General features: G+C 40.5%; 2 protein-coding genes across 4 annotated transcripts in view; one reads left to right on the forward strand and one right to left on the reverse strand.

The window, feature by feature from the left end:
* The window catches only part of NRAP (nebulin related anchoring protein), a 57,983-nt gene extending 44,518 nt beyond the window's left edge, over positions 1–13,465 (forward strand). The window contains exons 33-42 of the mRNA XM_079975965.1: positions 644–748; positions 2,188–2,295; positions 4,103–4,414; positions 5,694–5,798; positions 6,609–6,707; positions 7,747–7,851; positions 10,283–10,390; positions 10,966–11,277; positions 12,246–12,398; positions 13,294–13,465. Of these exons, the coding sequence (XP_079832091.1) occupies positions 644–748; positions 2,188–2,295; positions 4,103–4,414; positions 5,694–5,798; positions 6,609–6,707; positions 7,747–7,851; positions 10,283–10,390; positions 10,966–11,277; positions 12,246–12,398; positions 13,294–13,416 (1,530 nt within the window). The 3' untranslated portion in view covers positions 13,417–13,465. The remainder of the gene's footprint in view (positions 1–643; positions 749–2,187; positions 2,296–4,102; positions 4,415–5,693; positions 5,799–6,608; positions 6,708–7,746; positions 7,852–10,282; positions 10,391–10,965; positions 11,278–12,245; positions 12,399–13,293) is intronic.
* Positions 12,551–16,369, reverse strand: part of HABP2 (hyaluronan binding protein 2) — a 40,719-nt gene continuing 36,900 nt past the window's right edge. For 2 of the 3 annotated variants that reach the window (XM_079976025.1, XM_079976023.1), the window contains exons 13-14: positions 14,887–15,089; positions 12,551–13,392 (exon numbers count right to left, since the gene is read on the reverse strand). In XM_079976025.1, coding sequence (XP_079832151.1) covers positions 14,913–15,089 — 177 coding nt within the window. In that variant the 3' untranslated portion in view covers positions 12,551–13,392; positions 14,887–14,912. Of the gene's footprint in view, positions 13,393–14,425; positions 14,764–14,886; positions 15,090–16,369 lie in introns of those variants that run through there. The other variant, XM_079976024.1, reaches the window with a different exon arrangement.

A 16,369-nucleotide genomic window follows, 5' to 3' on the forward strand; every position in this document is an offset into this window, starting at 1 on the left:
GGGAAAGTGTGTCTTATAGAGCGAAAAATACGGTACTTCTATCAGCAGCAGAAGTCATATTGGATTGTGTGCGGGAACTGCTGGTAAGCTGTCCACTCTGCATGAGAGAAAAGCAAGCATGCCTCTTTTATCAGAGTGCCGACCTTAGCTGGGGTATATAGCTTTTTAGATAATTTGTCATGCACTATTGAACCCTGTATTTCTTAAAAAACACTTCTTCTTTTACCTTTTTAAACCTATGGTTTTACCTGTGAATGTTTATAGGGATGGGTGTATGCAATCATTTATCCTGGGGTAGACAACTTAGTTCCCTCCAACTGCTCTTGGACTCTCATCAACTGTCCAGTTGGCCATGCTGGCTGGGCTGATGGGAGTTGGGCTCCAAAAACATCCAGCTGACTAATATGCACCCTCTGTGGCTAGACTTTTTTCAGGCAAAACAATTTTACGTTGAAACATTCAACTCTGCAAGACTGCAGTTCTGTACATAGACATCTGAGAGTAAGTCCCATTGAACTTAATGGGACTTGCTTCTGAGTAGATGCGTACAGAGCTGCACTGTCAGACATTTTCTCAGAAAAAGAAAGAATTCCAGTATGCTAGTATAAATATATTCATTCATTTTCTTTTAAATCTATCCCAGCGCCTCTACAAGGCAGCAGGGGAGGACACTTTGCATCACTGCACCGTGACTTTGGGCCTGCCTGAATTTGAAAGGGCGAGAACAAATGCTGTCAATCTCAGTGAGGTAAGTGCTTGGATCTATGCTATCCTACCCCTCTTTTGCCCTGAAATCATTGGGCATCCCTCCTATTGTAGGTGTGATAAGTGTACAACCACAAAGACTGTATTTGGCAGCCTTGAAGAGCTGTTCAAGTTGATTACTTGTTTATTAAGACTTTTCAAGGCGGTAAGATATTACCTTGCCATCTGGCTGAAACATGAATTGCATTTTATATTTGCTGCTGAATTTGTGTTTTTCAGTATTGGATGAATCTAGGAGGGTGTTGTTGCTTTCATCTGTGGTTTTTTCACATTCTCATTGCACTTTCATATGGAAACCATAATTAATTTGTGTTGGTGGTGGTGCTGAGTTCTGCAAATGATTTTTGCTTTGTCGCGTAAACAAATGGTGACTTTTAGAGTGTTGGGACTGTAACCTGGGAGACTAGGGTTCAAATCCCCACTCAGCCATGAAGCTCACTTTGGGCTAGTCACCATCTCTTACACAGGGTTGTTGTGAGGATGAAATAGGGAGGTGGAGAACCATGTATACAACCTTGAGATTCTTGGAACATAAAGGTGGTATATAAATGTAGTAAATCAATAAATATCTCCTGGTGTAATGTGTGGCTAGAAATTAAAGACTGCATTGATGATAGTTTTTGTAATTATCTGAAATATGATATTGTAATGATATTATAATTATGATATGGTATCAGTTATTCTTTGAACTGGGTATAGGGTGGTATATAAATTCAATAAATAATGAGTGCAGCAGTTTCAGAGTATGTAAATAAACTTGACAGGAGAGGATGGAGACTGCACTAGCCAAAGGACAAGTAAGGAGAAAAGAAGGCAGGCTTTATTTACTTATCTAATAGCTTCCGGATGATAGAGAGGGTTAGTAGTACACCTCCAGTATCTTCAAGATCCAGTACAGTTCCGTGTTGTCATATTGGCTATATGGTTGCTAAGAATTCTCTTTGTGATGCCCAACCCAAACCTCAGCTGTGGAGGCATAATCCCCATGCCAGCACATAATGCAGCTCAATAATTCAGAACAATTAGATTCCCTCCTGGCCCCTTCCCCTGATTCAGGTCCCACCTTTATGGTTGTGAGGAACTGGCATGATGTGCAGGGGTCCTTGCATTAAAAAGCTGGCCATAGCTTCCTCACTTGCCCTGTGTCAAGCCTTTGCTTGAGTCATCATTGCTTACAGAGCCATTGGCACTTGTCATTCTGCACACATGCTGCAAGGACAATACCATGCCCAAACGGTTGTCATTTTTTAATTGCATTGTTGTGACTGTATTTGCTTTGACTGGGGCTTCCTACAATAGGGTAAAAAAGAAAAGAAAAACAAAATCTAGACGTGCTTGCTAACTCTATACAACAACCAAGAGAAGGTTTCTTCTGTCAATTTACTTGCACTTTAAAATTTAAAGTTGCCATTTCCACTTTAGGCAAAATACAGGGAGTCTTGGCATAATCTCCGCGCTCAAGGCTACAAGCTGACAATGGAAGCAATCCCTTTCCAGACTGCCAAGGCCTCAAGAGAAATTGCCAGTGATGTGAGTTGAATTATGCAGCCTTCCATCTTGCCCGATTTTTGTTAACTTCATGTAATACATCGTCTAAAGCAGATTATACCGAATTAAAGCAGCACCATAATCATGTGAGACAAGGATGTGAGACAGAATATATTAGTTATGAATGAGATTCTTTGTGTGAATTAAAAAAAAAAAAAGAGTCACTGTTAATCAGAAGCCAAGGCATGCTGAAGATCTTGCGATGGGAATTGGAGAAGGAAAAAGTATCTCTGGATACTCAGTTCCAATTTATCCAAAGTATCCAAAATACTACCTGTCTATGCAAATATTTAATCCATTCCTTTGTTTCCTTGAATAGTCCACCAAAGCAATTAGGGGCAGCGAAAGAAAAATAAAGTTAAGCATGCATGAAAGGGCTCAGAGTATTGGTGTATCCATTCGGATGTCTTTCTGCATTCATTTTATACCAATGAATTTAGAGATACTAAGCAGCCAAAGGTAATTCTCAACTTTTCTGAAAAATCTCTTAGAAAATCAAGCATTTAGGCTGCACCCAAACAGTGGTACATCTAGATGACTTTAGACTCTGGGCTTAAGGGTTTTGCATGGGGGTTGGGGTTTTTAGATGACCATGTGTATTACCTCAGTTGTGAAGCACACAATTAACATTTCTCTTCTCCCCCTCCACACATTGAAGCCCATGCCTCACAACTCCTGATACATTACAGTAAAATACCAAACAAAATATAAAGATATATTCTGAGCATTTTTGCATTAAAAAAACCCCTGTCTTAAATCATATCACTGCCATGACTGCAGACATAAAATGGTATTAGCTTCTCCCTTCCTGATGCTGCTTGTATTTGGGAACGAGCACCATTTTGTTATAAGAAAAGATTCGTAATATCGTTTAAAGTAAAAATATTAAAATGAGACTCTTTAATCATGTCCATGCCTGACTGGATGTCACCTGAGTATAAAAAGTTATATATAAAAATAAAAATAGAAGTTGCTTTGGTGGGCCCTGCATGCCTATGCCAGCCTAGGTGCTGATGCTGAACTGTCTCTGTCATCCACAATACTCTGGATGGTCATGTGGTACAGCCCCAGACTTCAGCCCTGAGGTTCAGTCCTACCTGGGCTGAGCAACACCAGAAGATGTGTGCATACACAGGACTGCCAGCTTTGAGCCCATTGCTGCTACCAAAGTCCAATGGGAAACTTGTTTGTTGAGAGAACTCCGTAAGAATGTTAGACTCTGTCTGTTGACTCTCGAACTGTTGTCTCACTGTAGGGAAAGTTACATCCAGTCCTGGCTGTTCCATGTTTATCTAAACATGGGATGTCCCATATTGCCCAATCCATCCGTTAAAAGAATTAGTGTTTTGGCTGCAGCGGTACCACTTTCACTAAAACATAGGGCACCCTGTCCAATACCTCCTTAATGCCATGGTTGATTTTTTTTTTTTTTATGTTGCAGTGACAATGGCCATGCAGAAACATACATGTGTGATCCAGCCTTATAACAGTGGCAAAACTCTTTCTTCTTCCAAATATTTTCTAAACTATCCTTGCTTAGCTTTAGACCATGTAAAGGGGAAAAAGTTCTGTTTCGGAATATGGTTGTTCAGAGCCATGAATGAAAGATGCAACGGAAGGAAAGATAGACCTGTAATGTGAATTGCATGTGTCTCTTGCGTTGAATTTTACATTGCTAATTCTCTTTTCCATCTCTCTCTGTCTCACAGTTACCTAGGCATAATACCTACTTTTAAAGGATCTGAAAAGCATGAATGTCAGCTAAACAGCATTTTCTTTCCTTTTGCAGCTTCAATATAAGCATAGCTTTGTTAAGGAGAGAGGGAAGCACATAGGTGCCAAGAGCGTTTTGGATGATACCAACCTGCTGCACTGCTTGTATGCTGCAAAGCTACAGAGTGAGCAAGAGTACAGGAAAGGATCCCGAGGTACCAGTTCTCAGTACCACCTGCCTTTGGACATGGTGAATCTGGTCCATGCCAGGAAGGCCCAGAACCTAGCGAGTGACCAGGATTACAGGAAGAGGCTGCACGAATATACAGTGCTCCCCGAGGACTTGAAGATGAAGTGGGCCAAGAGAGCCCACCTGTTGCAGAGCGAGGTAAAGAAAGATACTGTTTAGACCTTAATATAAACAGTACTCACAAGGCGATGGCCTGTTTGATTTTGTGACTGTGATTAGCTAAAAAAAGGGGGGGGCACGGTGAACCGGTGCCGTGAGTGAGAAAGAAAGACAACTATTTGCTTCAAAAATGTGCCTGTCAAATCCCACATATGCCTACATGGCTTTCGGGATTCTGTTGCTAATTGAGCTCAGAATGTGATGAGGCGGCTATTGTTCCATTCAAAACCAATCGCAGAAGCTTGTCTAGATGAACAGTGGAAATGCCATTGAGAGGAACCTAGGCCTCAATCAAAGCCCAAGCGTGTCTGCAACCTGTTTGCCTTACTTTACTATAAGACTCAACTCTATATTGCAACAAAAGGCAATTTGAAAGAGCTCTGTATGCTTTATCTCTTCAATGAAAGCCTCCGAGAAAACGGAAGAATCCCTGTTGGATTTTCCTCTAAGTGTAACAAATGTACCAATTGCCTTTGTTCTTTTCCTGAGGTGAGACAAAGGCAATCTGCTGCAGAAACTGGGAGATCCCAAACTATAAAGCCACCCATTAACATGAGGTTTAGCTATTGCATTAAGAGGGGCTTCAGAACTCTTTCTGCTCTACTTTGATAGAGACATGGACTTTTACACTTGGATATTAACTACTAGACAGAATATTTAAAAAGGATATGCTGCCAACAGTTTAACTATCCAAGTTTTGGCTTCAGGCCGCAGGTAGAGGGTGGGATACACTTAAGGAGCCCCATCAATGGAATTCTTGAGAAAGGGCTTCCTGGTAATCTATTGAATCACATTGTACAACATCTGGCATATGGATTAAGTTGTCACCCCAATTTATTTTAGCTTGCTGTAAAATCTCCACTTTTAATAAGAAGCAACCACAATATTGTAATCCAGCTGAGAAACCGAGTTACGAATACTTGTGTTGGTTTTGCGCAAAATAATTTGCATCCCCGAATTGGTCCTTCCTTTTAAAATAGCTTTGTACAGGTTTCAGTACCAACAGGTGGCATCACTTCTTGCTTACGGTTATGTTGATTCAGTTGTGGGAGCTCCTTTTGTATCTTGTTTATGATGCATTATTTAATTCCAAAAGGAATGGATGAATGCAAAGAAGCTAGGCTCAATGAGATGATGTATGCGTGGAAAAGACAAGACAAAATTTTTAATACAACTCGAGGAGTCATCGCTAGGCCAAAAACAAAAAATAAAATAAAAATCTGACGAAGTCTAAGTTTGTTTTGTTTTTGTTTGACAGTTTCGCTACAAATCAGACCTGAACTTCATGAAGGGGGTTAGCTGGATGGCTCTGAGATCCCCTCAGATAGAGAATGTAAAGAAGGCTGGAGAACTCATCAGTGAGGTACTGATAAATCTTTCATGGGATGGTACGTCTGTAGGAATTGTTTACCATCAAGGCTCCTTGTTACATGACACTTATGGATGTAGCTTAGCATTTCCTTTTGATGTGAGAGCCTGTTTATACAACGGTTGTACGTTACCAAAGAGCAGTACACAAGATAGGAGTCCACCTGTGACATCCTGCTGCATATTTTCTACCCTGAACAGGAGACTCTCAACAACAAAAACACATAGCAATAAATAAAGACGGCAGACTCGGCAATGGAATGCTAAGCAGCTGATAACATAGTTTTGAAAATTGCATACTTGAAACTGACAGCAAAGTCAGTGGAGAGTGATTCTATCGTGATCAGCATAACTTATTAACAGAGAAAATGTCCTAAATGTGGATTGGAGATCTAACAGGGTGACATTTTGGATACAGATTTCTGTTTGCCCAGTCAAAACTATGTGTTTTTCTCTGTGCATCACTGCCATAACATATTGAAATCATTTTGGACAATTGCACAGTAAAGACAAGCGTTGAAAACGACATTTCCTCATTTGTATATCTTTTTGACAAAACGAAATCCATTGGGGATCTCTGGATATAGCCAAATTATATATGCATTTATTTTGGGCAAGCTATTTCAGCAGACACATAGATAGAACAAACCTTCTCTCAATGTTTCTTAAATGGTTTTTTAAAAAATTCTATACAATATGTATTAAAACACACATTTATGTATTATTTCTACGTCTGCTGCCACACATATGATGTATTCTGTTTTTAACTCCGGTCTTTATTGCATGTTTTATATTCCACTTATAGACAAAGTATCGTCAGAAACCAGATAGACTCAAGTTCACCACAGTGACTGACTCTCTGGACTTCCTCCATGCTAAGAATAGCTATCTTCAGTGCAATGATGTAAGTTAAGCATTTTTTATGGTGTAGAGCAGTGGTTCCCAAACCTTATTTTTCCATGGACCACTTGAAAATAGTTGATGGTATTGGCAGACCATTTAATTATTATTTTTCCCATTGTTGCGATTTAGGGGTGCTGTGCCAAATGGTGAATGATTCTTAATTGTAGTCTATTGCTTCTTTCCCCCCTTTCATTGTATTTCATTGAATTACTGATTACATTCAAATTGCAATACAATGAAATACAGCATAAGAAATAAAAGCAGCATTAAAAGTACAATTAAAAATCAGTGCAAATACTTATGGCAGAATTTACCTTATGAACCCTATTAACAGAAGCCCTGTGCAAGGAGTTCCACTCCCGCAACAAAGCTTTCCTCCCATTTGCCCCCTGAAATTGGCTCTGGGGGTTGGGGGTAGACAGAACCCCCAGAATGGTGCACAGGGGGAAGAAATCGGGGGATTTTTCCATCTGGCAAACTGAACTGCTTGACAGGCGAAATGATTGGAAGAGCATGATATTGAAAGTCAAGCAATATATTGTCTTAGGTAAAGGACCCCTGACAGTTAAGTCCAGTTGCGAACGACTCTGGGGTTGCGGCGCTCATCTCGCTTTACAGGCTGAGGGAGCCAGCGTTTGTCCGCAGACAGTTTTTCCGAGTCATGTGGCCAACATGACTAAGCCGCCTCTGGTGAAACCAGAGCAGCGCATGGAAATGCCATTTACCTTCCCGACGGAGTGGTACCTATTTATCTACTTGCACTTTGTGCTTTCGAACTGCTAGGTTGGCAGGAGCTGGGACTGAGAAACGGGAGCTCCCCCCATCGCGAGGATTCAAACCGCCGACCTTCCAATCGGCAAGCCCTAGGCTTAGTGGTTTAGACCACAGCGCCACCCGCGTCATCTTGTCTTAAGGCACCTTTAATAAGCATAGGCATAATTTAATATTAAATGCATTGTGTGCTGTAGCTCTTGCTGGAAATAGATTTTTGTTATCCTTATAGAAATTGTGAAAGTAACAAATGTCATTTGGTTTGTCAGAGGCTGTACCGAGCCGCACACTTGGAATCCATGCATGAATATACTCTGCCTCCTGACCATCCCGACTTCATAAGGGCGCGTCTCAATGCGCTCCATCTCAGTGATGTAAGTAATAGATCTTTTCATTTTAGGGTGATGGGTTTTGTGAATGAACACAGCCACAATTAGTTGTATTTTGATTTCATATGTACCAGGAATACGTCCAGCCATCACTTGTCCCAGTAATTCCAGTTTGTAGATAATTTTCTTTTTAGCCTAGGTTGCATTGTTTCGAAATGGAATATAGTCGTTTCATGTGCATTAATTCGCAATTTTATTTCATGCACAAATAACAGTACTTTTAGAGGAATTATGTTTCATTAAATTACCTTAAAAGGTGCATTTAGTCAGCTACTGGAAATCAAAATAGAAAGAGCATTGTGCATTGACAAACCTTTACTCTCCTGTTAGAAGAAAAGAATGAGTGAGATGTATTGCTCATGCAGTTAGAACTGTATTGCCATGCACAGATGAATGTCACAGTTGTAAGTCTGATATGTACCCTTTCTTCTCAAAACATTCAAATGGACCAGCATGTATCTGAACTGAAACAGCCAGGGAGAGCATGGGGAGATGGAAGAGTTGGGGGCCTCTCATTAAAAATGAAACTGGTTTTGGTAGATATACAATTGGATCAGATGCCACACACAGAAAGCTGTTGAGAGAGACTGACCTTACAACACACACAAAAACCACATTGGTATTTGTAAAACTGCAAAGATAGCTGTAAATCAAATGAATGTAATGTGTGAGGATGAGTGCAAAAGCTGTGCAAACTGTGATAAAGTAAAATGATGCATGGGGTTTCAGATCAAAGGACCCATGTTACAGAATGATCTGCAACAGCAAGGCAAAAGCTTTGGCAGATTAAAAAGAGAGAGAGGAAGAGGCAGGAAAGGGCTAGGACTTGCTGGTGCTTGCAAGACAGAAGCTCCCATGGCAAGAGACACTCCAGATTTGGACTTATGACACAGCTGAGGAGGAACCACAGCTCTTCCAGCCCACCTGATTCCCTTCCACCCCAAAGGGCTTGCTACTCCAAATTTTCATACCCTGATTATTCTAAATAAATTTAAGAATTTATCTGGATTTGCCCTTTAAATATGCTACATGTGGTCATTTTTTGATGGAATGCTTCCCATATTATCTCATCTGGGATAATTTTGGATTCTACTGTCATGATCTGGGAGGAAATAATTCAAGAATTTGATCAGGTGCTTTAAGTATGTTTATCAGAAATTGCAAGCCCACTGGGAAGTGTGGATGCCCCATTTTTTGCATTTTCACTTTCCATGGCTTCAGAGGTGCATTTTTATCTGTCTCATAGTAAATAAACATTATTTGGTCAGTAAGTAATATGAGTTGGACGCCTGGGTTTATAACTTATTATCATGTCGAGCAGTCGTTCCCAAACTAATTTTCCCACAGACCGTTTAAAAAATTGCTGGCAGACCACGTAATGATTTTTTTCTGCCTGTTGTAGCGATTTGTAGGTGCTGTGCTAGATGCTGTATGTTTTTTAATTGGGTTTGTTTTTGTTTTTTCTTATGTTGTATTTGATTGTGTTACAAGTTGCATTCCATAGAATTCAAACTGCAATACAATAAAATACGACGTAAGAAGTAAAATAAGTAATACAAATACAATCAAAAATCAATATGTATATTTAATGCAGACATGGCGTGGGCCATCTGAATGAAGCCCACAGACCACCAATGGTCCATAGGCCACAGTTAGGGAACCGCTGTTTTAGAGAATGTGCCCTAACCAAAGTAGACCCTCACCAAAGTAGGCTATGTCTCTGCTCATTCGCATCATTGCACCCATGCACAAAAATGTTTTATTTCTCCTAAGCTGAATGGCTAAACTTGAGAAACATCTCTCGAGCAGGACAACGATGCATTATCACAATAACTTCAGACACTGTAATATAAACCCTTGGGATTGAAATGAGACATGTTATCTTCAAAATTTGCATCTTACTCATATAAATCATATCCAATATTTTATCCGGCAGCTCATTATTTTAGATTAGTTGATGAAACCATCAGGGTATGGAGCTAGCACAGAAAGCATTAGAAGTGCTTGAAGTAACAAAAAGTGGAGACTTGTAGCACTGACATTCCTACACTGCAAAACCCAAGATGCTACTAGGAGATGTTTCGAAAGACAGAATAGGGGCAGTGTCGATGCAATATTGATGTGGCTGATGCATCAAAGTGTCTAACAGAAACCAAATAAGCTGGAATCAATGTATGCATGAAATGCAAAACAAAATCTCAATTTGGGTATTTTTGACTCCCCACCAATGAGACTCTAACCAATGTACAATATTCTGTAGGTGGGACTGTTGAAGGGCTGCAGGGCAGTCAGAAAATCTTAAAGGCCTGTATGACTGGCCCAGACACCAATGGTCCCATTAGAATCAAATATTTATTACTGTAAGAACAAAAGACTTGTAAACTAAGGCATCATCTTTTTTAACTCCTTCCTGCAGAAACTTTATAAAACATCTTGGGAGGAGACACGGGCAGCTGGCTATGATTTCAGACTGGATGCCATCCCTTTCCAGACGGCTAAAGCTTCCAGAGACATTGCCAGTGATGTATGTCTTCAAGATTCAGTCTTAGGATCCCATTACAAGATTATTGGAATGGCAGGCTCCTATGCAACCCATGATTTTTACTTTGTAGTTTAAATGGAGACACTGGTATCCAAAGACTTGAGGAACATGCACTCAAGCTCTTTCAGGCCAATCTGGAACTGCTAGAAAGCCAGAGTACAGTCCAGATGAATTTAGGTGCACATACATTTTGTTGAATTAATGAGCTTCAAGTTCTGAAGTCTCATTGATTTAATGGAGCATCAGTCATGGGTCACATTTTTTTGAGCTGTGCAAGCTGCCTTCCACCATTGGTTTCCATTTCACCCACATGCTTGTTAATGTATTCATCATTAAGTATGCTATTGATAATAAAACTGTATATATTCTGTAAATCCAATGACCATTTCTTTTTAGTCAAAAATTGCTCCAAAAAGGCAGCTCTGCCCTCTGGATGTAGATGCTAGTACTCTGATTTAGCAAAGTTATATGTCCACATAGAAGTCACAGCTCTCTATACAAAAATACTACAATAAGGGAATAAAAATTATTTTTGTCTTTGTCTCACTACTCTGCAGTTCAAATACAGAGAGGCCTTCCTGAGGGATAGGGGGCAGCAGATTGGATTTCGCAATGTGAATGATGACCCCAAAATGAGGCACTTTCTCAAGATGGGCTACCTCCAGAGTGACAACCAATACAAGAGGGATTTTGTCAGAAACAGAGCACAGTTCAAGAGCCACATTGACCAGCCAAGATTTATCCATGCAAAGAAAAGTCAACAGTTGATAAGTGACGTCAATTACAGGCAGCACCTGCATCAGTATACCTGTGACCCAGAACAGCTGAACCTAAAGCATGCTAAACAAGCACACAACCTCCAGAGTGATGTAAGTGCATTGATCTATAGGCTAGAGCAAGCATCCCCAAACTCAGCCCTCCAGCTGTTTTGGGACTACAACTCCCATCATCCCTAGCTAACAGAACCAGTGGTCAGGGATGATGGGAATTGTAGTCCCAAAACAACTGGAGGGCCGAGTTTGGGGATGCCTGGCGAGAGTCTCGTTCCACAGCTCTATACTCTGTACCAAAACTTTGTCCTTGAAACATCTGCAAAATGCCCCCCCCTTTTTAAAAAAGAATACCGTACCTTTTAAAGGGTTTGGCTAGTAGAAAAGAAATGCTAATGAAGGACCAAAACATGCCAGTACGGAGTGAGTCAGCTATCCGCCTGCATCCCATTGCCCTGGAACAATGCTGCTTCTATGCAGTTTTGATGAAAGGAAATGGTGGTTCATGAGCTACTGAAAGCTTGTGGCAGGAAAAAAGTGGGAGTGGAGGGAGAAACAAAAGGGGAAGGCTAGTTAAGGGGGAATAGCTGCTCTCCTACCTTGCAATTTCCCACCACCTTGAAAAAATTGAACATCTCCTCCTTTCACTGCCTGCAAAGGGAGTTGTGAAGTGGTGGGACAATTTGGTCTCAACCCTAGTAAGTAATTTGAAATTCTGGAGAAAAACGGAAAGATACAATAGGTATGCTTGTCCCATTCTTCCTTGGATTTCTAGTAGCCCTCATATGATTTCTGAGGTTTTAGAAGTGACGTTCAGTTAATAATAAGGAAAGAAATGTTGACAAACTGTGGAAATGCACAGCCTTTTGTATATGCTGCCATCCACTTCTTACTTTGTAAACATCTCCTCAGCATTATAGAATTCTTAGTGTTTGAAATAAATGAATCAAGTCCTGACAGTGAAGGAAACTGAAAGCTAAGGTGCTGTTGTATGCAATTTACTTCCCATCTGATTTGAAGTGTGTGCGGTTTATTAATTCCATGAGGTTTGTGTATTTGTTTTGCAGGTCAAGTACAAATCTGATTTGAACTGGATCAGAGGTGTTGGCTGGACACCTCCAGGTTCCTACAAAGTGGAAATGGCCAGGAGGGCTGCTGAGCTGGCATATGCCCAGGAACAGGAACCTCAAGAAACTTTGGATCAGAACAATCTGAAAACTGTACGTGAACGAATAGCCCCTTTCCTTCTAATCACCTAGGATGCAGAATCCCAAACATAAGGCGGAGTGCTTGTTTCCCACTCTGTGTCATATAGAAAAGCAGTTTAGTGGTTCTGCTGTAAGATTGCAGCAGAAATAGACTGAATGGCTCGTTTACCCTGATGTCACCAATTTTATTTTATTTTTTTCCACTCTAAAAATAAGGCAACAAATTAATGGATAAAGGACATGTAGAGGGTCCTGCAAGCTTTAAAAAAGGCAGCCTGTTGAATCATGGCTGGAGGGACGAGACTCAGCTGGCATACAACATTTTAGTTGCAAAGCAAGACTCACGTAATAGTTGAAGAATTCATTATGTTTTTACACCACACAAATCTTCATTCTGACATGTGAATAAGGCTTGCAGGTCTAGTGCTTGTTGCAAAGTCAGTTCCTGTGCAATCCTGTACAAGCCTCCTGAGAGGTTTAATGGGACTTATTGCTAGATAAGTGCTATGGGATGCACCACACCCACAACCTTTTGGCTTCAATACAATGGTTCTTCCAAGCCTAATTTCAGTGGGGAAGGGCAGTTTGCAGGTAACTGAGAAGCCCTTTGTGGACATATGTGCACGCACAGGTGCTGCATTAGCAACACCTGATCTGAAGCATCTACAAGAAGCATTTGATACTCACAGAGGTATTTGGATGAGGAAGCTGGAGTAACCCAGAAGTTGCATCTTCCCTAGAAGTAAGACCATGTTGAAGCTAACAAACCCGTCCAACCCCCAGAAAGATGGCATTAGCAGAGCTTTAATGTTTTACCCAATAAAGTACTGTTTCTTTTTAATAAATGGGAATTCTGCAAATTTGTCTTCGTAAGTAGCTCACATTCAGTATCTATTTTGATTGGCAGGATCAGGCAGCTGGAGAAGGATCCCAACAAGTGAGAGTCAATCCTGATGCCACAGAGATCTTGCAAGTCAGGCGCAGAAAAATGATGTCAAGAAATGAACTGAAACACAGACATCAGCCTTAAGAAAATGCATAATTTTTTTCAGCTTGCTGTGCAAGTAGAGCCCCCCCCCCCGAAGCATAGGCTGCACCAAAGTGGTTGAATTTGCTAAAAGAAAAAACAGTGAAACCCTATGCAAATAATTTAATATTGTTCTTATATATTTTTTTGCATGTAAGTAATTTTTAAGTGTTATGTTATTATGAAATGTAGTATTTATTTCTGACAGCGAATGAAATTAGTACTAGATGACTGGCAGGCTCAACTTTGTACTAAAAATTAATGAACATGATTTGTTGAAATAAAATTATTTGTATTGAAAATAAATAAGAGGAATCACTTTCCATAAATAATTTGTTTTGGTATTTTAATGATAGGGTTTTCTTGGTTTATGAAACCTTCCTTTATTTCCTGCATTCCTTTGAGCATTCTAAAGTGGTCTATGTGACTCTTGATAATTTAAAGTTTACTATCTTTGAATGGGTGAGCATGTAAGAGCAAGCGAAATGTTGATGTGTGGCTTTGTGTAAGCCCTTGTAAGTGGAGGAGAATGAGTTCCTGAGCGTGTGGTTGAGCTTCTATGAATGGGATGTGAAAGTTGCATATAACGTTTGCAGACAGAGTGGTGGACTTGGACAAGCAAGCTCCAGATTCAAACTCTTAACTCAGCTGCTAAGCTCCCCTGAGGTATATTGGGCTAGCCACTATATTTCAGCCTACAAATCTGACTCATTTTTCAAGATAGAATAGGGATTAGGTCTGCTATCCTGAACACATTGGGGGATAAAAATATAACAAAGATTTTTTTAAAAAATGGCATATCATTCCAAGTGTAGGCTATGTGGTTACACATGCCATTGTATAATAAACTGGTGAAAGCTAAGCCAATACGCTAAATCCTAAGAGAGGGTGTCAGGGTTTGCATTTTGAATAAAACAAGGCATGTTTTGAATTATCCAGTGGAACTTGCAATTCTTGGTGCTTAAAATCCTATTCAGAAAATATAGTCTTGCAGACAGTCAGTTTATTTAAATACCACATTTACCACAGATTTGTAGCTCAAAGAGGCTTACCAAAATGAACATTCAATACAGTAGTACAGTAACCATAATACACAATTCGAAGTTTAACATCGCTACAGCAAAGAGTTCAAGAATTCATTCAAAGATGTCAAAGGAAATTAAGCATAAAGCTTATGAACACACAGGCCAATTAATATTCAAAGGCAACCCTAAAACTAATAGCGGTAGTAACAAACAACCCCCCATGACTTGTATACTCCTAGACCCAAAAGTCCAGAACTTCCCTTACGAAGATTCCAAGGAGGAGCTTGGTGTATGGCTGGTGGAAGCATAATCATCCCACACATTTCTACAAAGAAAGAAGTAAGTTAAATGGTGTGTATAAGATTTCAACCTTAATGCCAAAAAGACAATTGGAAAACTTGCTTATCTGAGATTAATAGGAAGGTATATCAGTATGTCTTAGGCTTACCTTTATTTATTTTTCGAAGGGCTTTCCTAGATAGCAAAGCTAGACTCGCGTTGAATTTTTGCACGAATCCAGTTGAGAAATCTTATCACATGGGTATAGACTCCAGGTTTTTGTCTTAACCCACAGTGTTCTCCCCAGCTCACAATTCCATAGACATAATAAGAGCCATTTTTCACGCAGGTTAGAGGGCCTCCTGAATCTCCCTAGCAACAAATAAAATAGGTCATTTAATTAAGTAACCCCAAATATAGACCAACAGTAGTTTTTTTATTTAATGCCTAAACCAGGGAGACCTCAAACCTGAGGTCTCTTCTGGAGCTTATGGCATGGACTCCTGGCCCAGATTTTTCTTCTTCTGTTTTGTCCTCAGCATAGTAAGTGGCCCTTGGAAAAGTGGAGAGCAGTTGTCCGTGATGGATCTAGGCATTGGGTGGTCTTTTCTGGAACTGATGATATTAAATCCCTGGCCTTGGATTCTCCATTTCATTGCACTTATGCTGCAGTTCTAAGATGGCTGAGGGATACAGAAGTGGTTCATCTACCTTATCCAGTGCCGGCAGGACAAAAGTGAGCATGGAGGAATACTGGTCAACTCCATTCTTTTCAGTTTGCTTTAGAAATGATGGGAGAGAAATTGTCTGGCATAGTTTAATCTACGATGTGGGGGCATGTCAAGCAAATCCAGTTCTTCAGTGGCAGGCCCTGTGGCACACTCCATTTCCAGCCCTACTGACCTTGGAGCTCTGCTATCAATAGAGTAAGGGCCATAAAATTTCATTGGTGGCAGGAGTGGGAATCTGGCACTCCTTATGGCTCCTTTGATGCCCTCGGAGAAGGAGATTCAATGCTTCCTATGGCACCCGGGGGTGCAGAGCCCACGTTTTATTAGTAGTGGAACTTCCGGCATGATATATTCGTGTGGTGGTAGGCCTTTCATGTTTCAAGGAGTCCTGGGCGGATGTAGCCAGTTTCCATTCATTCACAAAATGGGAGGGTCACTTCTGGCTATGCTCTTCAGAGGATAACACACATACCCTTCTGTGGCTGCCCTGCTAAATTCTCCAGACCTCAGAAGATGTATTTGATTTTCATTGGTTTCAAGATGGCGCCGAGGTAAGACGCTCTTATCGGAGCTCAAAGAGATCTTTTAACTAAATGTTGCCGGCTCTCCTCCCTTTGGATTCTATTTCCTTTCATTATTTCGCTGTGCGTTTGAACATTTTATCTTATCTTATCCTCCTCGGTGCCGGGACTTAATGAAGTTAAAGAAGTTAAAGAAGTCTTAACGAAGGCTCTCAGACATTCCCTCTCGAGCACTAAGGCACTCCCTCCCAGTTACTCGTTACTTACCTCGCAGCAGTCCAGCTAGGACCGAATGAGAATTGAACGAGATTGTGACCAGAGAATTTTAGCACTTTATCATTCTATTTAGAAGTCTGATCTCATTGATTTAAGAATCTAGTAATGAGAAGAGGCAAAAGAC

The sequence above is a fragment of the Podarcis cretensis genome (assembly GCF_951804945.1).
Source record: "Podarcis cretensis genome assembly, chromosome: 5".
Classification (NCBI taxonomy): Eukaryota; Metazoa; Chordata; class Lepidosauria; order Squamata; family Lacertidae; genus Podarcis; species Podarcis cretensis.